Source organism: Sarcophilus harrisii, chromosome 4, assembly GCF_902635505.1.
Source record: "Sarcophilus harrisii chromosome 4, mSarHar1.11, whole genome shotgun sequence".
Classification (NCBI taxonomy): domain Eukaryota; kingdom Metazoa; phylum Chordata; class Mammalia; order Dasyuromorphia; family Dasyuridae; genus Sarcophilus; species Sarcophilus harrisii.
The window spans coordinates 24,135,705-24,159,376 of NC_045429.1; the positions used below are offsets into that span (position 1 = coordinate 24,135,705).

General features: G+C 38.3%; 1 protein-coding gene across 5 annotated transcripts in view; it reads right to left on the bottom strand.

Moving 5' to 3' along the window:
- Nucleotides 1-23,672, bottom strand: part of ZFYVE9 (zinc finger FYVE-type containing 9) — an 84,413-nt gene that overhangs the window by 42,300 nt on the left and 18,441 nt on the right. For all 5 annotated transcript variants that reach the window (XM_031969126.1, XM_031969123.1, XM_031969124.1 and 2 more), the window contains one exon: nucleotides 2,565-2,664. In XM_031969126.1, coding sequence (XP_031824986.1) covers nucleotides 2,565-2,664 — 100 coding nt within the window. The remainder of the gene's footprint in view (nucleotides 1-2,564; nucleotides 2,665-23,672) is intronic.

The window sequence follows — 23,672 nt, forward strand, 5'->3', positions numbered from 1 at the left end:
TAAATACAGACACAATCAATGTGAATGGATTGTAAAATACGGATACCAAGATCTGTTCCTGCTTAACACTCATGGCAAGGCTTATTTCCTTGTGATAAAGGTATTAAGGAAACAGGGAATTCTGTTTAACCAAAATTCAGCTAACTAAATGGTTATATAGTAGACGCAAGTAAAAATTTCATTAATCTTTTTCCATCTGGTTTTATATATCATGCCCAAGTCATTTGTTTCTTTCAAAAAGGAATAGGATTTCCTTTTAAAGGAAATTAAACATCAAGTAACTAGCTCACAGGTTTTTAAAGTGGGTTAATGTGCTCTGTTCTTTTCTTTAAAGTGTTCTAGAATTCTCTACAGGTTTTCAAATCTAATTTAATTAACTCTAGTGCATGACTTTCATTTTCAGCCTAAGAAATTTGTAAATTTTTGTTGTTACAAAAATCAGGGAGTGGGGTGTGTGGTAAAGATCTCATCTGAAAATCTCCAAGGCCTGAGATTAAGCAGACACCCTGCAGAGATGCTCTGGTTCAGCTTCGTATACAAACATCTCCACCCAGTAATATGTGGAGTGATCATTAATAGCCACTGCTATATTTTGGTCATGTCTTAAAGCACATGACTCATACCCGAGATGAGTGCCAGTTAATGAACGTGCAATGTGCCACAGCATATCCAAGTAATGCACTCAAAGTGATCATAAGGGAAATGAATGTAAGAGAGAAAACACTTATAAAGTGTTCAATAAACTTAAAGATGTAATCAAACTACCAGGTATCGCCACCATTTGGATCAGTTCATCTGTGATACAGGCACATTCCCTTTAATCTGAGAAAAGGAGCTAGGGAAATGGGAGGGATTTATTAGCTTCGGTCTCCGGTTTCTCAGCGACCAAATGAAGGTCCTGGGCTCAGTGGGGCCTCCCATTTCCTTCACGGCCTAAGGTCTAGGGCTCTCTATTAAAACTCAGGTACAGCAGCACGATTACATGAGTGTAAATAGGCAGAGTGACAAGCGCCAGGAAGAGCCTTCACACTCAGTAACCACCCAGCCCGGGTCAGAGTGAGGAGCTGAAAGACTCTGGATGCTACTTCAGTTGTCGGCAGCAGGCCAGCACCAGGGCCTCGGAGCCCTCGGCGAAGTCCATGGGGATAAGAGAAAAGGAGAGAGGGGTGGGTGGGAGGTGGGGGAGAGATGGCATAGAGAGGGAACACTGAAAAGCACCAAATTAAATATTAAGAAAAAGACTTGGCCAAGCCATGCGAGAGGAGAGATGCGTAAATAACCAAGACAAGTGGGTGACCCTAAGGATGCCCTTTGCGGGGGCCTCCTTGGCTTAACACAAAGTAAGACTTGCCTATGAACCCTCTGTCATTTCCTTCATCTTGGATTGTTCCAAGTCAAAAGGCGGAAGACCTTATGCGGCCAAGGAGGTTCCAGGCACTGTAATTAAGCTGGCGCGTGCGTCTGCAGCCCAGTGCCAGGGAAGGAACATGGAAGCAGTGAAATAAAAACCAATGGCCCCTAAAAGGGGCACACATGATGAATGTCTGATCAAAGTTACAAGAATTGAAAAGTGGAAGGAAACTGAGTGGATCATAGGAGATGAGAACTGCTCAGACTAACTCAGCATGCAATCAGTTCACAGGCCAGCACCAGAAAACATCACGATGGGTGGGCGATGCAGACAGAGACAGAGCAGGAGGGGCCCGGAGCAGAGGAGCGTCAGCTTCTGGGGGTGCTCCACGGTGGTGTGGGCAGGGGCCCGCCCTGCCTGCTCCCTGGCACTCGAGCCTCTCGCAACTCATTTTGACAATGGGATAGGGAGGCTTTCAGAGGAAAAACACCGTAGCCTCATCAACTGTACTTCTTTTTATAAGACTATTTAAGGATTTTACCTGAAGTGTGTGTAGGTCCCTTTTCCAAGCCCACAAGATGAAGACTGCAATGGCTGTATCAAACCCCACAGGCAAACTCCTCAGAGCCACATACTTAGGTGACGAAACAATGTAACTCCACAATCACTTTGGCTAGAGTAAGTTTAAATGCTAAGAGGGTTGCACTTTCAAAAACCAATCTCCTATTTGTTCCTGGATGTTGGAACACTTACAAGTTTTTAATAAAGAACAAGAAGAGGATTTCTCATCATTGGCATGCCTACCCTTCCCATGGCAAAAATAGTGAGGCAGCAGCCCTCAAAAGTACCCTGCCTGCCCCGTCTCCAAAGGGAATCCCCCCATCTCCCATTTCCCTAGGAAAACCAACACATTTTCTAACACTCACTGAAGCAGTAGCTCTGTGAATGCAGCCAACTCTGCCTTTCCTGGTGACACTTACCTGGCTCTAGCCTTTAGTCATGTATCAGGGAGAAAGAGTCCAAGTTTCCAAAACACATTTTAAATATTATACAATTTTCCCAACTAATTTCAAGATGCTTTAAGAAGACAAACCACTTGTAAAAAAAAAAAAAAATCTAAAAGATCAGGAAGAAACAGTCATGTCTTCACAAAACCTCTCCAGTCGGCTCTTGGTGGTCCCTACAGATCGAGCCTTTCCTAATTAATACTCACCATTCATGAGCACGGAATGGCAGATCACACATACTCGAGCTTCCTTTCTCTCCATATACAGCAACTTGCACTTCAGGCTACAACATGCAGCACAGAAAACCTGTGGTGAAGAGAAAACACTCCAAATTACTCGGTATTACCCAAAGCAGAGAAAATAATGAGGAGCTGGGCACAAGCTGGAACACGAGAAACCCAAAGGAGAAGAAATTCAAACCAAGGGGCCATGTCCAAGCATGAACTGATCAGTCAAATAGCTCCGCTCTGAAATTCTATCACTAGAATGGCCCCGGCTGTCAATGGCAAAGAAAAGGAAAAGGTTTGCTGACAACTGGGACTTGCCAATGGTCTGATACAATGCTCTGCTTCCCATACTCTCTTCAACACTGCAGTTAGTAAGTATGGGTATAAGTGTACATGAGACACAGAAACACACAGAGACAGAAACAAAGAAAGGGAGAGAGACAGTGAGAAACAAAAAATCAGAGATGCAGTGAAAGAGACAAGGAGACAGACACAGAGGGAGAAAGGAAGGGAGGGAGAAGAGCGAGAGAGCGAGAGAGCAAGAGAGCGAGAGAGTGAGAGAGAGAGAGAGAGAGAGAGAGAGAGAGAGAGAGAAAGGGAGGAAAGAGAGAAGAAGGGGGGGAGAGAGAAGGGGAGGGAGGAGAGAGAGAAAGAGCGAGAGAGAGAGAATATATCAGACAGGGACAGAGTGAAAGAGAAAGAGACAAAGAAACAGAGACACAGAGGGAGAGAGGAAGGGAGGGGAGAGAAAGAAAGAGAAATAGAGACAGAAAGCATAAGTGTTCAAGCATACTAGTGAGCATACTGATAGTAAGGATCACGTAAATTCCACACACCTCGATTAAGCATCTCCATTGTAAAAGGCCCTGTGCCAACAAATGCCAGAACCTGCTTTTTAAGAAGCTCACAATCTGAGGCTCGGGCAGGTGGGCTGAGACCCACTCCTCTCATACAGATTGGACAAGGTATACCCAGTAATGTGAGGAAGAGCACACAGGAAGACAGACTAATTACTCCCAGACTGCCCACAATGATTTGCATATAGTAGGCACTTTAAGATAGCATCTGAAGAAAGTAATGGCCACATACTATGTACAAAGCAGAGAGAGAACAGAAGCTATCCATTTTTTCAAACAATAGGCAAAGTTAACTTTATCACACCCATGAGAAGCTAGGCTTCTGGCATTTCTATTTGGAAAAGTAATGTGATAAAATGAACTACATTGGAATAAAATTCATGTACTCTGGTGATCTGAGCTTATCCCCTGACTAGATGCTAAGTTCTCTAAAAGCAGGACCGAATGGGGTCTAGATCTCGACTCCAAATTTCTTGATGCTCCAGCTTAGGAATCTTCACAATTACTCTATCAATAGCAGTCTTCATGGAACACAAACATGGAGGGTGGAGCGGTAATCTAGGTCGGATAGGATGAATGTCAGAACATGTTGGCCTACACATAGGGAATAAGAGAGTTGTGAGTGATTGTGGAGGTAGGAATTAAAAGATCTGGCAACTGATTGAATGTGAAAGGTGAGGGTAAGAGGGCTTCAATGACTTCTAGATTGTAAACTCATGTGACTAGAAGGAGGTGTCCTCAACAGGGCTCTCATCTGGACTACTAAAACAGTCTTCAGCAGCTCTCTAATGCTCACCAAAAAAAAGCCAAACCCTCGAGCCCAGTCTTTAAGGCCTTCCCCAGTCTAGTTCCAATCCATTTTTCCAGCTTTATTTTATATTCCTCTGCCCTGCTCCACAGGCTCTAGGCTCTAACCACAGATTGCACTCAATTCCAAACTCTCTTTCTTTGTCCTGGACACTGGTTTCCCAAGGGAATCCTGCATTATGACAGCCAGGCTGAAAGACACCTTAGAGCTCCCAGCAGAGGCATAGGAGGCCAGCGTCATCCAGTCAGCAGGTGTCTGGGAAGCCCCCTTTGGGTGCGGAGTTCTGGTCAGAGACCTGGTGGAGCACTGTTCCACCTTTCCCTACTCTGACAGCAACACTCACAACCTGCAAATGCACAGTGTGACCTGTTTCTGGAGGACTTTTTCTTGCAATCAAGACAAGACAAACCACAGACAAAACCACCAGCCATTAAGAGGTAGAAGAAATATTTCTAATAGGTGTATCTGCAGAGAGAAAACATCATATGCAAGGGAGGCTTGCAGGGATGAATTCTGCCTAAAATTAACTCGGGTATTACTGGCGCAAGGTCAAGGAGTAACTGAGACTTAGTGGCAGGCTCTGTCTCAAACTTCTTCCAGCCACAGATTTCTCACATTTCCCTGCTGATTCACAAGACTGCCCAAAGTAAAGGGGGCTAACTGGCCTAGTAGATAAATTACTAGACTTTAAGTCCAGAAGACCTGAATTCAAATTCCACTTCAGTCATATACTAGATCACTCAGCTAGTCACTTGACCTCTGCTTACCTCAGTTTCCTCATCTGAAAAATGGTATTAATAATAGCATCTGCCTGGTGGGGAACTGGAAATTAAGTGGATCTGGGGAATGCCTGAATAAGTTATGCTACATGAATGTGATGCAATAGTACTGTTCTATACAAAATGATGAGTAGGCTGATTTCAGAAAAGTACAAAGACTTACATGGACTGATACAGAGTGAAGTGAGCAGAACCAGGAGAATCTTGTACATAGTAACAACTAGATTATGTGATGCTCAATTATGATGAAATTGGCTCTTTTCAACAATGAAGTGATTCAAGGCAATTCCAATGGATTTGTGATGGAAAGTACCATCCCCATCCACAGAGAAAAATATGGAGACCAAATGTGGATTGAGGCATATTATTTGCAGCCCTTTTTTGATGGTTGGATACTTGTTTTTTTTTTCCTTTCTCGTGTTTTTTTCCTCTTTTGATCTGATTTTCCTTGTGTAGCATAACAAATATGGAAATATGTTTAGAAAAACTACACATGCTTCACCTATACTGGATGGCTTGCTGTCTTGGGGAGGGGGAAGAAGAGGAGGGAAGAAGAAAAATTTGGAACACGAGATTTTGCAAAGGCAAATGTTGATAACTATCTTTGCATGTATTTGAAATAAATACTATTAAAAATAAAATAAAATTATAGGTCATTAAAAAGAATAGGAATAAATAGATCTTTCATTAAAATGATAAGTAATATTTAAGAATAAAATAGCATCTATTTCCCAACATTGTTATGAGGATAAAATGAATTAATATAAAGCACTTTGCAAACCTTAAAGCAACATGCAAATGCTAGTGTGGTAGTTGTTATACATATATCCTGATTAGGTTTGCTTCTACCAGTTGGGAAAGTCACCTCTTTGGGCTCCAATTATCTCAATTATAAAATAATAAGGCTGAATTTTACAAAAGTGACCATGTATCTAGCAATCTCTCTGAAAGTTCAGTTTGTTAAAATTAGGATGGTGCCTTTGTTTTTTAATAATCAATTGAAGTAGAAAGAGAAACTATGATTTTACAGCATTTTGAGGTTTATTTAACAGAAGCCAAAGTAAAAAGTCATGTGAGCTGCCCAAGGTTATATGGGTATTAAATATACTAACTGCCCTAATAGTGATTAAGTTCTTAAGATTTATAAGTCTCATCTTTCCATATGTAGGACTATAAAGTTTAATTTTATTGAATCTATAAGATATTTTTTTTCCTGTATATCTTTTTATGTTTCTCTTCAATCTTATATTTGAAGAACAAAATTTTTGTTCAGCTCTGGTTTTTTAATTAGAAATGCCTAAAAGTCTAATTTCATTAAATGTTTTTTCCCCCCTCTGAAGTAATGTGTACTTATTCTCTTCCCCTGTCAAGAAGAAACCTATCTGGCTATTATCAGGTATAACCAATTCCCAGACTACCCTCTTTGTACAGAGGATGGAACTCTTTATCAGCCACCACTGTCTGTCCCCAATCTTTGAAATACTGATTATCATATCTTTAGACAATTCTGGGACCTGGTCTGCCACGTATTTCCTTTGGCTCCTCCTTGACCTCTCCCTCTGAACTACTAAATTCTTTCACAGTCTTGAGAAACCTCCAAGTCAGTATTTCCCCTATAAAAGATTTGTTCATGATGAGGTGTTCTCTCTCTCCTTCCTCAGAGTGCCTTCCCTTTAATGGCGTCTTTCTCTTTACTATATAGCTTAACTCTGGTTACTCTGCTAAATTCCTATATGGATCTAGCCTCCCAGTCAATGGCATACACAGATCTCATAGCATATTCCCTTAATGGGTTCTTCCAAACTCTTTTCCTTGATAATGATAAATTATTGCTCCCTCACCTATATTTCATATTTGCTATTCCTGATGCCTATTTTACCTCTTACTTACTTACTATTTTACCTCTGTAACCCTCTTCTCCTAAATAAACCTATGGCCATTGTGAATTTTTTACATACTTATTTCAAACTAAGAATCGCCACCCTGATCTCAATCAGAAGGATTATTTTCAGTCTTATTAGGTGGGCAAATTCTTAGTTGTAATCCTGATCCTTTGCCTTCCAGAATATCATATTCCAAAACTTTTGGTCCTTTAATGAAGCTGCTAAACTATAATCCTGATTGCAACTCTATAATATTCAATTTGTTTCTTTCTGGCTGCTTGCAGTATTTTCTTGTTGCCTAGGAGCTCTGGAAATTGACTACAATATTCCTGGGAAATTTTGTCTTGGGATCTCTTTCAGAAGGTGATCAGTGGATTCTTCCAATTTCTATTTTGTCTTCTGACTTTTCCCAATGATTTCTTGAAATTCAATGTCCATATTCTTTTTTTTTTTATTGTGGTTTTCAGGTAGTCCAATAATTCTTAAATTATCTCTCATCAATCTATTTTCCAGGTTGGCTGTTTTCCAAAGAGAAATTTCATATTTTCCTGTTTTTTTCATTTAAAAATTTTTTCTTTATCATTTTTCCTTTTGTTTCTCTTCTTTTTTTTACTTTATCATTTTTTGATGTTTCATGGAGTCATTAGCTTTCATTTGCCCAATTACAATTCTTAAGGAATTATTTTCTTCATTGAGTTTTTGTGACTCCTTTTTCAAATAGCACTACTTTTTAAGGAGTTACCTTCTTCAGTGAATTTGGATATCTTTTTCCATTTTTTTTTTCCCATGATTCTCTTGCATTACTCTCATTTCTTTTCCCAGTTATTCTTCTATTTTTATTTGATTTTAAAAATCCTTTTTGAGTTCTACCATTGTAATGATTGTAACTTTTTATGGTCAGTTTTTTTGTTTGTTTATTTATTCATTTTTATGCGTGACTCTACTTTATATGAGTTGGACACTGTTCCTGGAGTAGAGAGGGGCTTATCCCAACCTTTTATGCTGGATTAAGGCCTGCCTGCAGACTTTCACTGGAGGATGTGGCCTGCTGCTGATTTTGCTCACAGAGCCAATCACATTCCCCTTCCATCTTTCCTGCTGACCCTTTCCTTGGAATAGAAAACTACCTCACTATTCCAAAATTGCTTGTAAGGTATTATTGCAACGTCGTCTGGAGGGGAATTTGGGAAGTGATTCAATTGTTCCTGCCATCATGGTTCCAGAAGTGATGTGGGTTATTTAACTTCTATCAGAGGGCTTGTTGTCTTGGGAAGGGGAACAGTAAGGGAGGGAAGGAGAAATATCTGGAACACCATGATTTGCAAAAATAAATGTTGAATCTGACCTCAGACACTTAACACTTCCTAGGCCTTGGGCAAGTCACTTAACCCCAATTGCCTCAGCAAAAAATAAAATGAAATAAATGTTGAAAACTATCTTTACATGAATTTGGAAAAATAAAAAACTGTTGATAAATTTTTTAAAGGCCTGTGAATTCTTGTCTACTGTGTTTTCCAATATACTACACTATATAAAGATAATGAAAACAATTATGAGCCTAATAAAAGAACAATTTCAATTTAAAAAAGAAGAGACACAGGTATTAAGAAACATAACTAGAATTTAAATCCAACTTTTCTGATGCCAAGTCTAGTGTTCTTTCCACAAGGTCATACTGCCTTATATGCTGTCAGAAAAGTAAACCTTAAAGCATCAAAGAAATGATTATTGATTCTAAGGAAAGGATTACCCCTATATTGGTATACATAGATACATTTTTCAAAATTTGGAGTACTGATATTTGAAATCATAGATATAGAGGGAAAAAATTACACATATCCATGCTTTTTCAAAAAAAAAAAAAAAGGCCTTACATGTAAAAGGTGGAAATTTTAAAACTCTTACAGCAAACAAAAAGCTTTTAAAGTCACAAGAAATTGAAAGACAAGACACTGAAAGATTTACGATGCTCTCTCCAAGACAGTAAAAGATAGTAAGTTCAAATAAGAAAGCTTTCAGCTATAATTGGTTTTTACGTACATCATTACAAATGTGATCATCTTGATGGGCTTTCTGTAATCTACTTTTCTCACAGAAAAAAAAAAAAAGCTCTGCTATTTTAAGCCCATCTCTAATTATATGAGAGGATTTGATAATGTACATTATCAAAGCAGAAATTACCCTCAGTAAGTGGGGCTCCACCAAATCTCAGCCAGGTTTACAGCCAGGCTCCTTAACCTTAATTCACATTTTAAAGGAAAACATGATTACTATAATAGCTTACAAAAAGAAAATGCTATGGGTCTTCCAAAGACCTAGAACAGTCAATTCTCATAAATGTGAACTGAACCATATGTTACCCATATTACCCAGTCAGTTCCTAAACCTTCAAATAAAAAAGAAACATCCTCAATCAGTTGAAAAGCCTTTATTAAAAAGACCTACTAGCACTAGGGACTGTGCTAAGCATAGGAGATACAAACAAGGGGGTGGAGCGTGGGGAGAGCTAATTCCCATTCTCAAGGTGCTCACAGTCTAATGGGGAAGATAATATGCCAAAAACTGTATAAACAAGATACAGACAGGATCAACTGAGGATAGTTTCAGAGAGATTCAGCCCCACATTTGAAAAAAACTCTACTAAATCATTCCTTCTTGGGGTCCCAGAGACAGGTGAGGTTTTCTTTTTCTTTTTTTCCCCTTTAATTTAGCTGTTTGTTTATTTATTTTTGTTTATTTTTTAATTTCAAGATTAATCCTTGCAAAACCTTTTGTTCTAATTTCTCCCCCTTCCCTCACCCCTTCCCCTAGATGGCAAGTAGTCCAATATATGTTAAACATGGCAGAAATATATTAAATCCAAAATATGCATACATATTTATACAATTATCTTGCTGCACAAGAAAAATCCAATCAAACCAGAAAAAAAATGAGAAAGAAAATAGAATGCAAGCAAATAACATCAAAAAGATGAAAACGCTATGTTATGATTCACACACAATTCCCACAGTTCTCTCTCTCTGAATGTAGATGGCTCTCTTCATCACAAGATCATTGGAACTGGCCTGAATCATCTCATTGTTGGAATGAGCCATATTCATAATTATAATTGATTGTCATATAATATTGATGTTGTGTATGATGATCTCCTGGTCCTGCTCATTTCACTCAGCATCAGTTCCTGTAAGTCTATTCAGGTATCTCTGAAATCATCCTGCTGATTCTTTCATATAGAACAATAATATCCCATAACATTCATACACCATCACTTATTCAGCCTTTCTCCAGTTGATGGGCATCCACTCAGTTTCCAGCTCCTTGCCACTACACAAAGGGCTGCCACAAACATTTTTGCACATGTGGGTCCCTTTCCCTCTTTTAAGATCTCTTTGGGATATGAACTCAGTAGAGACACTGCTGGGTCAAAGGGTGTGCACAATTTGACAGCCCTTTGGGCATAGTTCCAAATTGCTTTCTAGAATGGTTAGATCTATTCACAATTCCACCAACAATGTATTAGTATCCCAATTTTCCCACATCCCCTCCAACTTTCATCATTATTTTCGACATTTTTGACAGGTGAAGTTTTCAAATACCCCAAAACCACACACATGTCTTAAACAGAATTAGAAAGGCTCTCAACGGCCTCTATTCCGTTCCTGACAAGGAATCATCCAATCTTTGTTTGAAGACGTCTTGGAGAAAAGCAGCTCATTTCACTCTGGAACTGTTTTGATTTTATTAAAAGTTCCTCTACCTGGAAAGACTTACAGGAACTGATGCTAGGTGAAGTGACCAGAATCAAGATAACATTGTACACAGTAACAAGACTATGTGATGATCAACTGTTCAACAATGTAGTGATTCAAGGCAATTCCAACAGATTTGGAATAGAAAATGCCATTCGCATCCAGAGACAGAACTAACTGAATGGAAATGGATGGTATTTTCACTTTTGTTGTTGTTGATTGCTTTTTACTTTTTGTTTCTCTTGTTTTTTTTTTCCCTTTCAATCCAATTTTTTTGCATAACATGACAAATATGGAAATTTTTTTAAATTGCGTATATTTAACCTATATTAGATTGCTTGCTGTTTTGTAGAGGGGGAGAAGAGAGAAGAGAGAAAAATTTGGAACGTGAAGTTTTACCAAAATCTATGTTGAAAAGTTTCCTTATATATATTAGGAAAAATAAAATACCATTTTAACAAAGTTCCTTTACTTCAAGCTTCAGTCTAACTCTCTGGAATAATCATCCCATTTTATTCTCTCCCATCCCAATGACAAATAGCAGTCCTGCTGCTAGCATATCACTTCTGAATGATCTTTAGATGATAGAGTCTCTGGGCTTTCATGATTTTGACCATCCTCAGGATGAGTCCCTGCTTGTCCTTGTCTTTTAATCTTAAGAGATGTTTCCCTGAACTTACCACTATATGCTAACATGATCTCACTTAGGACAGTGACAGCAAAACCTTGTTTGGACACTATGCATTTCTTATACTATTACTCAGGCCAGCTTAAGAACTTAAAAATTCAGATTTTCTAACACCTAAAGCCCCAGGGATTCTAAAGAATTACAAGACAGCAGAACCCATCAACACTGTACCTGAATAAGAAAGCTCTCTTATGAGCTCCCACATGGTAACACAGCTCTTGTGGAAAGCCCCTAGCCTAGTGAGATACGATCCAGACCACTGCACTCTGGAGAGCTCTCACTGGTCATAGAAGGTAAACTTCTTGAGGACTAGGACTGTCTTTTTGTTCTTTGTCCATATTTGCATCCCAAATGCTAAAAACAGTGCTTGGCAATAAATAATTAACAAATGCTGCTTTCCTTTCCATGAAATCTCTTGTTTCTAATACACAATATCTTAAAATTCACTTTTTTGGTTTCTGTTCTATTTAAAAAGCCAAATATACCAAACTTTTCTTGAAACTCCCCCCCCCCCAACCAAAAAAGAACCCAAACATTTAATAAGTGCTTAAAGGATAAGAAACAAAATTTTATATATTGATATGTTCCTATCAGGAAAAATGCCATCCACATCCAGAGGGAGAACTATGGAGACTGAATGCAGATCAAAGCACACTATTTTTACCTTTTTTGTTCGTTTGCTTTTCTTTTTTTGTGTTTCTTTCTTTTTGTTCTGATTTTTCTTTCACTACATGACAAATATGGAAATGTCTACAATGACAAGTACATGTATAACCTATGTCAGATTACTTGCCGTTTTCAAGAGAAGGAAGAAAAGAAAATATTTGCAACTTGAAATCTTACAAAAATGAATGTTGGAAATTATCTTTACATGTAATTAGAAAAATAAAATACTATAGGGGGAAAAAGGTATTTGGAGATGTTCACTAATATAACTCACCCTCAACTATTACCACCAAAACTTTAAGACTCAGATGGCAGGAATGTAAATCAGGAGCTATGGCTATGGCTAGGTCAAGCAACTACTACCACTCCAGACATCACTCTAATTCTGTTTCTAAACCTTGTTCCATTTTTGTTTCTCTCTTTCATCTCTGATTTTTTATAGCTCAGTAAAAATTCAACTTAAGGAATTTTTTTATTGACAGGAATAATAATCTTCCATAGGGTGGTCCTAAGGAAATGCCTCAACCACATAAGAGTTCAATGTCTTGCCCAAGGATCAAAATCTTTAGTATTTGATACAGGATCTGAATCTAGGTCCTACTGACTTTAAATCCAACTCTCTATATATTATATCAACCTTCTCCATTTTGAATCACATAAGGGGGCAAAAAAAGACCTTGGGTCAAGGTCTTGTCCAATGTCATGAAGAAAATATGCTCCATTTGCTAAATTAGATGATTCTCATCAATCTGGTCTATCTCAACTACTTAATCAAGTTTCCTTTGGGTTGAAAAAAGTCTGTGTAACAGTTAAGCCTCCCTTTGTGCCATCTGTAATTTTTCCATCTCTACTGGAATTCTAATTCTCAGAAAATTCCTTTGGTCCTGTCAGTGCCATCAGTGTTCAGAGTGACACTGTTAATGAGTGTGACAAGAGCAATGGATTTCAACCGCATTTTAAGGTTAGCAAGGCCCTTCCCCTCAAGTTCCTCCAAAGAGCTGCCCCAGCTCTTGTTCTAGGAGGCTCTGGGCTCTCAGTTGGCCCAGCTTCTAGGATGGTTGTACTATCACCCTTACTATTGATGGCCCATACTCCAAAGGGCTCTTCACCAATATGGTCCCAGAAAAAGAAGATTTTTGGTTACAATTCCTGAAGACCACTTGCCAAGACAGATGGGCAATAACTAAGATATGAATGAAATCCTCCCCTTCTTAAGTACTGAAGTACAGGAGGAGGATGGGTGATGATACAGGGCTTTTAGGGAAGAATCGGCCTCACAGAAAACCATGAGATCAGGCAGGCAAGTATCATCAACCCCATTTTTATAAAGGAAGAAACTAAGTCTTGGTGATCTGATAGAAATCTCAGAGCTGCTGTCTTTGGCTTAAAGAATTCCAGTGGCAAAGAATCCTGTACCACCAGAAACGGGCCATTTCACAGAGAAGCTTTATTTGCTAAGAAGCTTATCTGCCTCTAGACAATATCCACCTTTGGTCTAAGTTTAGGCCTTTAAGAACTAACTGTCCATTTCAATTGATCAATGATGGACAGAAGCAGCTACAACCAAAGAAAGAACACTGGGAAATGAATGTAAACTGTTTGCGTTTTTGTTTTTCTTCCCAGGTTATTTCTACCTTCTGAATCCAATTCTTCCTGTACAACAAGAGAAGTTTGTGCACACATATATGGTATCTAGGATATTTAACATGTATAGGACCGCTTGCCATCTGGGGGAGGGGGTGAAGGGAGGGAGGGGAAAAATCGGAACAGAAATGAGGGCAAGGAATAATGTTGTAAGAAATTATCCTGGCATGGGTTCTGTCAATAAAAAGTTATTAAAAAAAAAAAACTGTCCAAGTCAATATTGCCATTAACTATGACAGACTTTAATTAGGAGAGAACACAAGGATTATCTGATCTAACCCCTTCACTTTACCAGGGAGACAAGTTCAAATCCTAACTCATGCACCTAGTGGGACCCTGGGCAAGTTACTTTAAACTTTTTGCCTCAGTTTCCCTAACTGTAAAATGGTGTTATAACAGCACCTTCCTCCTAGGCTTTTGTGAAGAACCAGTGAGCTAACATTCCCAAAGCTCCTGCAAAGTGTCTGGCTCATAGTAGGCTCTATATAACGGACAGTTATTTGCTATTACTTTGGGCCTCTAAGCACTCTAGCACTCAGTCTGCATCACTGTGAGTCCTAAGCACAGATTCACTTTTCTAGAGACTAAGACAAAACCGGCCCAGCCTTTTTCACCCCCACTCCAACCAAACCACAAATGATGTGACAGCATTCCTGCCCTTGAACATGCCCAAAGCACTTTACAGTTGATCTTGTCCCACCACTATCTCCAATCTAAGGGAAAGAAAATGGAGGCTAAAGAGGTGAAGTAACTTCCCCCGGATTCAGAGGGAGGATCTGAACTCAGGGCTTCCTATCTCCAAGTTTATCATTTCATCCTCGGCAAACCCAGTACCTTTAGTGGACTGTGGGACCTCTAGGAAAAGAAGACTGTTCATCAACTGCATTTATCAGGCTGGGCCTTAAGGATACAAATGGATACACAGGCATCCTGCCAACAAGAGGAAGGCGGGCAGATGTGGAGGCAAGCTGGGGAGGGGGAGTTCCCAGCATTTGGGGGAACAGGAGAGGCATTGGGGAGGGGGAGGCCCCAGCATTGTGGAGATATCTTGTACCAACTGTTCTTACTACACCACCCTAATCTGGCTCACTACAAGAACCATCCTGACAGGATCCCTAAGATCCTAAGGGAATGTAGCCATCACCTCGGGGGACCCAACCTAATAGTTCATTGAAACTAATTGGGTTGAAAAAAGTAGCATCAGAAATTAAGTAATACAATCAATATCAAACAACACAAGTCATGGAACCAACTGAAGAGTTCCTCCCAAGATGGTATCACACCATAAATATTCTTTGGGATCAGCCAGTTGCTAGCCCAACAATTTCACTCTTTAAGCCCATAACTTCACTTTTCTTCGTAGCAAAAAAAAAATGAAGAAATTTGTCAACTAGATCCTTAAAATTTTGACAAAATCTACAGCATTGCCCTGTTCTACTAATCAAACAAACCCACCCAAAAAAGGAAATGAGAGGGGCATGACCTATTCTTGAAGCCATGCTATTTCCCTATATCAGGGAAGGGAATAAGCATTTATAGAGCATCTACAATCTATTAAATACACTGAAAAGCACAAAAAAAATCTCTCATTTGGTCAATTTCTTTTTTTTAGATATTCACTGATCAGACTATAAACAATACATTCTAAAATTTGCCAGGAACCAAATGTTCACTCATCTATATCCTTTGTCAATATTATTCTCTCAACCTTTTTTAGAATATCCAAACATTTTCACATTCTACCAATCCTGAAAAACTTCTGTTGTTTTCCAAGGTCTTCCAAAGATCAGACACAGACACAGCAAATCAGCCAATCACAAAACACGCCCTAATGTGTCTCTGTTGAATTCTATTCTATAATCTGGAACTGCCAATTAGATATCTCAACTGAATGGACTACACATACCTTAAACTCAACATGTTGAAAGCTAAACTCATTTTTCCCTTTTCCTAACTTCCCTATTGCAGCTGAAGACACCACAATCCTCCCAGTTATCCTGCTTGAAATCCCAGATACCATCTCTGACTCCTCCCAAGTCACCTGTTGACAAGGCCTGTCAATTTGATCATCTTCTCAAGGTGACTTCTCCAGCACTGCCCAATAACCTGGATGTAGGCCCTCTCTTCAGTCCATTGCTGCATTCTTTATTGTTGGTCTCCCTGTCTCAAGTCTCCCCACTTTCGTCCATTCTTGATCCAGTGTCAAACTGATTTTCCTAAAACACGGTCTGATCATGTTATCTCCCAACTATCAAAAATAAAATCTTGGTTAGTAATTCTTCCTGTGCAACAAGAGAACTGTTCGGTTCTGCACACATATATTGTATCTAGGATATTTAACATGTACAGGACTGCTTGCCATCTGGGGGAGGGGGTGGAGGGAGGGAGGGGAAAAGTCGGAAAAGAAGTGAGTGCAAGGGATAATGTTGTAAAAAATTACCCAGGCATGGGTTCTGTCAATAAAAAGTTATAATTATGAAAAAAATAAAATAAAATAAATTACAGTATATATATATTAAAAAAAAAATTTGGTTAGTGCTCAAAACCCCATATAATTTGCTCACCCTCACCGCTCTTCCCTCCTTAAACTGTAATCTAATAATGCTGACCTTCTAACTCCTGACTAGACCCTCCGTCTCCTGACTGGCTTCAGACTGGCTAGCAACCCCCCTATGCTTATAATATTGTCTTCTCTTATCTCTGCCTCCTGGTTTCCCTGGCTTCCTTTAAGCTCCAGAGAAAATGTAATCTTCCATAGAAAATCTTTTCTGATCTCCTTTAGCACTGTTTACCTTTGCTCTTGATCTTTTTTTCAATTTATTTTGTTTCCATGTTATTTTCCCCAATTGATGGCAAGCACCTCAAAGGCAAGGGCTAACTTTTGCCTTTTTTGTGTCTCCACCACTTAGCACAATGTCTGGCACACAGGAGGCATTAATAAATGTTTACCAATTACTATTAAACACTTACTATCAGTTTGGCACTGTGCCAGGCACTAGTGATATGATGAAAAGCAAAAGCAGTTCCTTCCTTCAAGGGGCTAGCTTTTAATGAAGAATAAAATTTTGAAAATTACTAAGTCCATACAAATATGTATAGGTTAGACAGAATTTCATCTAGTCAATAAAATATTTATAAAATACCTACTATGTGCGAGATATTATGCTAAATATTAGAAACACAAAAAGAGGCAAGTCCCTGCCCTTAAAGAGTTCACAATTAATGGGGGAGAGGACAAAAACAAAACAAAACAAAATAAAACAAAACAAAAAAAACAATGTTACAAGATATAGAGGATACAAGCTGTCTTTAGAGTAAACAAGAAAGAAGAGAGAAAGTCACAATTAAAGGGATTGGTAAAGGCTTCCTTTAGAAGATGAGATGTTATTGGTACTTGTACAGGGAGCCACTGGAATACAGAATGGCATTCATAGTCAGACCTGCACTTTAGGACAGTCACTTTAGTGGCTCAATGAAGAATGGACTGGAGTGGGGAGAGACCTGAGGCAGACAGACACCCCCCCCCCCCACAAAGGGACTATTGCAATGGTCCAGGTAGAAGGGAAAGAAGATCTGGACTAGAGTAGCAGCAGTGTGAGAGGAGAGATGTTACAAAGGTGAAATCAAGAGGCCTTAGAAACAGATGAAATGGGGGGAGATGTCAGAGAGAGTGAGGAATTAAATTTGATACCTACTTAATCTGAGAGGTAAAGATAATTGTGGCTAAGTGTCTTGATTCCAACAATAACTAGGGAGAAAAAGTTCCTACTTTCCAATGTTTTAGTGGGTTTTAAGGTACTTATTTTCTGTCTCAAGTTATAAATTCAAAGTGAATGCTGTGCCATTATCGCCCACAAATATTCATTATTGTTATTTCCACTGTTAAATACTCTAAGATGATGTTGAGATCCAACCAGAGCAAAACAAAATTATTCTACTTTGTCAAATTGGCAAAATTAAACATTCAGAATTGTCATGTTTCACTTATACCCTGATAATTGAGGTTTCAGAAAATTATACCTGTGTTTATAAGCCTTTCTCTTCCGAGAAGCTCAAAGATTTTTACAGACATTATCTCATCAATTGTTACAACATCCCTGAGGTAAATGGGAGTGGGAAGGAAAAAGATTCATGAATAACCAATCTATAAATTCATTATGCCTTTCATAGCAAGATTTTAATCATACTTTATTTTTTAAAATCACCTACACAACAGAAACTATCTATTATTAACCTGTTTTCTCCTTTATCTCCAAGAAGGTCTAATTTAGACACTGCAATATTGGGATACTTGCCTATCCTAAAATATGTATCTTTCCTTTACAAAAGATATTTTTCTATTTTAGTTTTTTTTTTCTTAATTCTGATCTTAACAAATAAAATGAGCACTTCCATGTAATAAATAAATCAGAGAGAACTGTACATAAAACTGAGTCTTTCTTTTTAAGCACATAATTCAACATGTAGCTTTCTGCTTGCCTGTTTCCTTCTGGCTTCTTCTTTCTTGTAAATCCTTTAAAATGACTTAATCACTTTTTCTTTTTTCTCTCTCTCTGCCCTTTTTTGAAATCCTATTACTACTTCCTCTCTCATACCTCTCTCAATTTTTATTAAATGCAAGACTCTCATAACAAATTCCCTCTCTGGCCGTGTTTTTAAAAAAGTATATGTTTTATTGTACATCTTTCATCCATTGCCTTTTAGTCATCAGATGAAGAGCAAACTTAACTTTGGTTGTTTTTCTTTACAATATCAGTGTTATTGTATACATCCTCCTCCTGCTTGTCACCGTACTCTATCAGTCTTTCCAGATTTCCTCAGGAACTACCTATCTTATCATTTCTTTGAGGCACAATTATGTTTATATGTGATATATATATATATATCATATTTATATTTATTTATATATGACATATATCATAATTTGTATGTAGGTACAGTAGAAATTCCATCTTTAACTAAAAGCCTTCCCCCAGCCCTTAATTAATTCTAGTGCCTTCTCTCTATTTCCTATTTATCTTATATAGAGCTTGCTTTTGTGTATTTGTTTACATTTTATCTCCTCAATTAGATTGTAAGCTCCCCAACATCAGAGATTGTTTTTGCCTCTTTTTTATGTTCAGTGCTTAGCACAGTGCCTGGTATATAGCAAATGCTCAATAAATGCTGAAAAATTGATAAAGTGCATGACTTGTAGTCAGAAAGAGCTGAGCTGGAATTCTTCAGACACTGGGTGACCCTATGTAAGTCATTTAACCTCTCTGTGCCTCAGTTTCCTCATTGTAAAATGGGGATAATAATAGCACCTATTTCAGACTTATTGTGAGGAGTAAGAGTTAACCTCTATTTGGAAAAGAGAGTATTATATAAATACTAGCCATAATGATGATGATGATGATGATAATGTAATCTCCTAAGTGACTGGCACTCTCTTATTTAACAGTTCTTTTCTACAACAAAAATAATTTCTATAAATATTTTGGTATATGTAGGTCCTTTTTCTCTGATTTCTTCAGAGTACAAGCTAAGTAGTAGAAGCTCTAGGTAAAAGGATATGCATATAAAGCAAATTATTTCTTAAAATGAATGAACGGAAAAACATTTAGTGCTTATAATGTGCAAAATACTGTGCCAGGGATATAAAAGGGAAAAGTAAGATCTTTCTCACTCTCAAGGAGCTCACATTTTAATGGAGGAGATATGTAAATAAAAATATTCCTACAAGATAAAGATGAAAAATACAAGTTTCAGGTATAAGTCAGAAGATCTTATGACACAGCAGCAACCATCACCTTTACTGTCATTTTCACTGACAAAATCCTAAATTTCCGATGTTGAACCATTTGACAAGGCCAAGATCTTTGGCAATAAGAACTTGTGGAATTTGCGTCCAAAGAAGATCTAGAGATCATTATTGATCACAAAATAGATAATTTTGATTATATTAAGTTAAAAAGTTTTTGTATAAACAAAACTAATGAAGACCAGATTAGAAGGGAATCAATAAACTGCGAAAATATTTTTATATTCAAAGGTTCTGATAAAGGCCTTATTTCTGAAATATATAGAGAATTGACTCAAATTTATAAGATATCAAGTAATTCTCCAATTGATAAATGGTCAAAGGATATGAACAGACAATTTTCAGATGAAGAAACTAAAACTATTTCTAGTCATATGAAAAGGTGCTCTAAATCATTATTGATCAAAGAAATGCAAATTAAAACAACTCTGAGATACCACTACACACCTCTCAGATTGGCTAAGATGACAGGCTAAGATAATGACGAATGTTGGAAGGGATGTGAATCCAACTTTCTGGAGAGCAATTTGGAACTATGCTCATAAATTTATCAAACTGTGTATACCCTTTCATCCAGCAGTGTCACTACTGGGCTTATATCCCAAAAAGATCTTAAAGGAGGGAAAGGGACCCGCATGGCAAAAATGTTTGTGGCAGCCCTTTGTGTAGTGGCAAGAAACTGGAAACTGAGTGGATGCCCATCAATTGGAGAATGGCTGAATAAGTTATGGTATATGAATGTTATGGAATATTATTATTCTGTAAGAAATGACCAGCAGGAGGATTTCAGAGAGGCCTGGAGAGACATACAGGAACAGATGCTAACAGAAATGAACAGGACCAGGAGATCATTATACATGGCAACAAGACTATATGATGATAAATTCCAATGGGCATGGCTCTCTTCAACAATGAGATGGTTCAGACCAGTTCCAATTGTTCAGTGATGAAGAGAGCCATCTACACCCAGAGAGAGGATGATGGGAACTGAGTATGGATCACAACATGTATTGTATTTAACATATTTAAAATGTATTGGACTACCTGCCTTCTAGGGGAGGGGGTTGGGAGGAGGGGAAAATTTGGAACAGAAGGTTTTGCAAGGGTCAATGTTGAAAAATTATCCATGCATATGTTTCATAAATAAAAAAACTATAATAAAATATTTTTTTTAAAAAAGGGAGGCCAGATAGAGATGATGATGGTTTATTACTCCTGACACAGGTTGCCTCCTCCTCCCAAGTGCCTTGCTAGTCCATCCTGGCTAGCTGGCCCATCTCATGATAGTGGGGCTGAAATTCATAGAGAAAACTGAATCTTTCTCCAGAGGATCTGCTCCCCAGGAGGACAGCTGTAGAGTAGGGATATAGCTGGAAGCAGGGTTAGTGGTTTGGAGCTGGCTGTCTCTCCCAAGGTACTTAGGCTGATTTCCTAGTCATTGGCTATCAGTTAGCAGTTAATGGTGGTGGCAGCAAGAAAGGCAGTCAGAAGTAGGTCTTTTCTCCAGAGTGATTTTTTTTTCCAACGCTGGCTGTGGGAGCAAGGCTGGAAACAGTGCTATTTTCCAAGCTCTTTGGTTCAGCATTCTAAACCAGAGATCTCCACAGAGGTCTGAAGAGAGATTATGGTCAAGCTGGTGCCAGTGGTTTGACTTACCTGGCCCATGAGGGTTCCTACTTCTACCTCAAAGTGGCCTGCTGCAAGAAATGACATTTGGAGGGATGGTGCATCATCATGTCATGAAAAACATTCAACCATTAGTGACTAGAAACTTGTTTCCCAGTTTGACACAGGAAGAAAAATAGAAAAGCAATGATTCTAATCCCAAAACAAAAACTTAGAATTTAGTAGCTGGCTCCCTGACAGTTTAATCTAACAAAAGCAACTTGCTAAATATGATTTCTCTTTCACATGATATCTATTCAGCTCTGGTCTTTTAATTAGGAATACTTAGAAGTCTTATATTTCATTATATAACCATTTTCCCCCTGTAGGTTATTCTTGGTTATAAGCTTATATCCTTTGCCTTCTTTAAACTTATAGCTGCTAAATCTTGTGTGATCCTAATTGTGGTTCCCCAGTACCTGAATTCATTCTTTCTGCCAATTTTTAATATATTCTCCTTGATCCTGGAGCTTTGATTTTGGCTATAATATTTTCCATTTTGAAGTTATCATCTTGGGGTTTCTTTCAGGAAGTGATTTCTACTTTGCCTTCTGACCTTAGATATCTGAGCAGTTTTCTTTAGTAATTTCTTGAAATATGATGTGTCTAGGCTTTTTTTTGGTTCATGGTTTTCATTTGGTCCAATGAATCAAATTATTTTTCTTCCATCTATTTCTCTGGTCAAGTGCTTTTTCTATAAATCAAATTTCTACTATTTTTTCAAAATTATTTTCTTAAGTAAAGTTTTGTACCTTTTTTACCAAGCTATTTCTTTTCTCATAATTTTCTTTCATAGCATTCACAACTTTTCCCCATTTTTTTTCCTCTACTACTCTTGTCTAGTGTTTTAAATCTTTTTGAATGTTTGTTGTTGTTTTAATCTCTTTAACTCTTCTGTGAATTCTTGTTGGGCTTATGTTCAATCTGCATTTTTTGGAGGCTATTTATAGAGGTTTTTTTCAAGTTATTGTCATCTTTAGAGCTTCCATTATCCCAGAAGCTCTTGAAGGTGGAATTCTTTTTATATTTGCTCATTTTTCCACCTGATTTATCTTTAGATTTCATATTATTGATAATAAGAGGAGAAAGGAGGAATATATGACTAAAATTCTTGACTTTTTGTATTTTTCTGTTGTTTTCTTAGCTCAATCTGAGAATCTGAAAGTCCTGAATACTTCCAAAGTGATCTGATCTGGGGGAAAGGTATGTTTCCTATCTTCTTGTTCTGAGCTCTCTGAGTTTCTACTATGGGTTTGTCAGTTAGTTTGTATGTAGTTCAGTTTCAGTATACTGCTAATTCACTAAGAGGTTCTGCAGATTAAGAAATACTAAATTGCTGCCTCCCTCTCCGCCTTTGGCTTGGACCTCCTGCTTCACTTATTCCATTGCAGGTTTACATGCTGACCTAAATATTAGACCTGAGTCAGTGATCTGCTTTTGGCTCAGATCCACACAGTTACATTTCCAGAACTTATTCTATGATCAGTTGTGGTCCCTGTACATAACAATTCCTCTCCATCCTGTTTCCTCAATGAATCAGAATTGGGTAATAGGTGAAAGAATTGCCAGATGGCACCAATTCTGTACCTAACACTAGTTCTAGGATTCCCTGAGATCTTTTTTTAACCCCACTATTTCCTCCCCTCATGCTCTGACTCAGTTCCCTTATTATTTCTGGATGCTAGACTGTTCCCCATCATTACCACCATCCATAACTGTGCTCCTGGTCAACCCCCCTCCAGCATCCACAGATCCCTGTCTATCTTCCTAAGTTGTTCTGGGTTAGAAAAATGACTCACTGTGATTTCCCAGTTGATTTTCTCAATTAGAACTCAGACTGGCACATTTTGTGGGTTGCTGTAAAAAGACGCAGGCTGTGTAAGACAGAAAGGATTCCTCTCCCTGTTATCCTCACTTGTTTCCCCTTGCCAAATGTCTATCTCATTCATCTAATGTCTATAACTCTAGATTCTTCTTATACACTTAATTATACACCAATATGTACTTGCTGTTGTTCGGTAATTTCAGTTGGGCCAATTTTTGTAATCCCATGGGGGATTTTCTTGGCAAAGATACTGGAGTGGTTGGCCATTTCCTTCTCTAGCTCATTTTACGGATGAGGAAACTGAGGCAAACAGGATGAAGTGACCTGCCCAGAGTCACACAAGTGTCTGAGGCCAGATTTGCTTTCAGGAAGATGAGTCTTTCCTGACTTCAGGCTCAATACCTATGCACCATGGCACCACCTAGTGGCAAACGGTGATCTACCCAGGGTGACAGCCAGTAAGTGTGTGAGGACTCATGTGAAGCTAGGACTTCAGGCTTTACACTCTGCACTATGGCGCCATCTAGCTGCTCACTGATGTGTATACTTCTCTGTTTCAACCTGTGTTCCTCAACCTATTTTCTCTCACATGATGTCCACACAAACATAGTAGTAGACTGTATACAACAGGTGCTTAATAATGTTTGAGGGAATGACCTACCTCATGCATTTTCAAATACAGAACTGGAAAACTAGTTAGCTCAGTCTTGCAAAATGTAT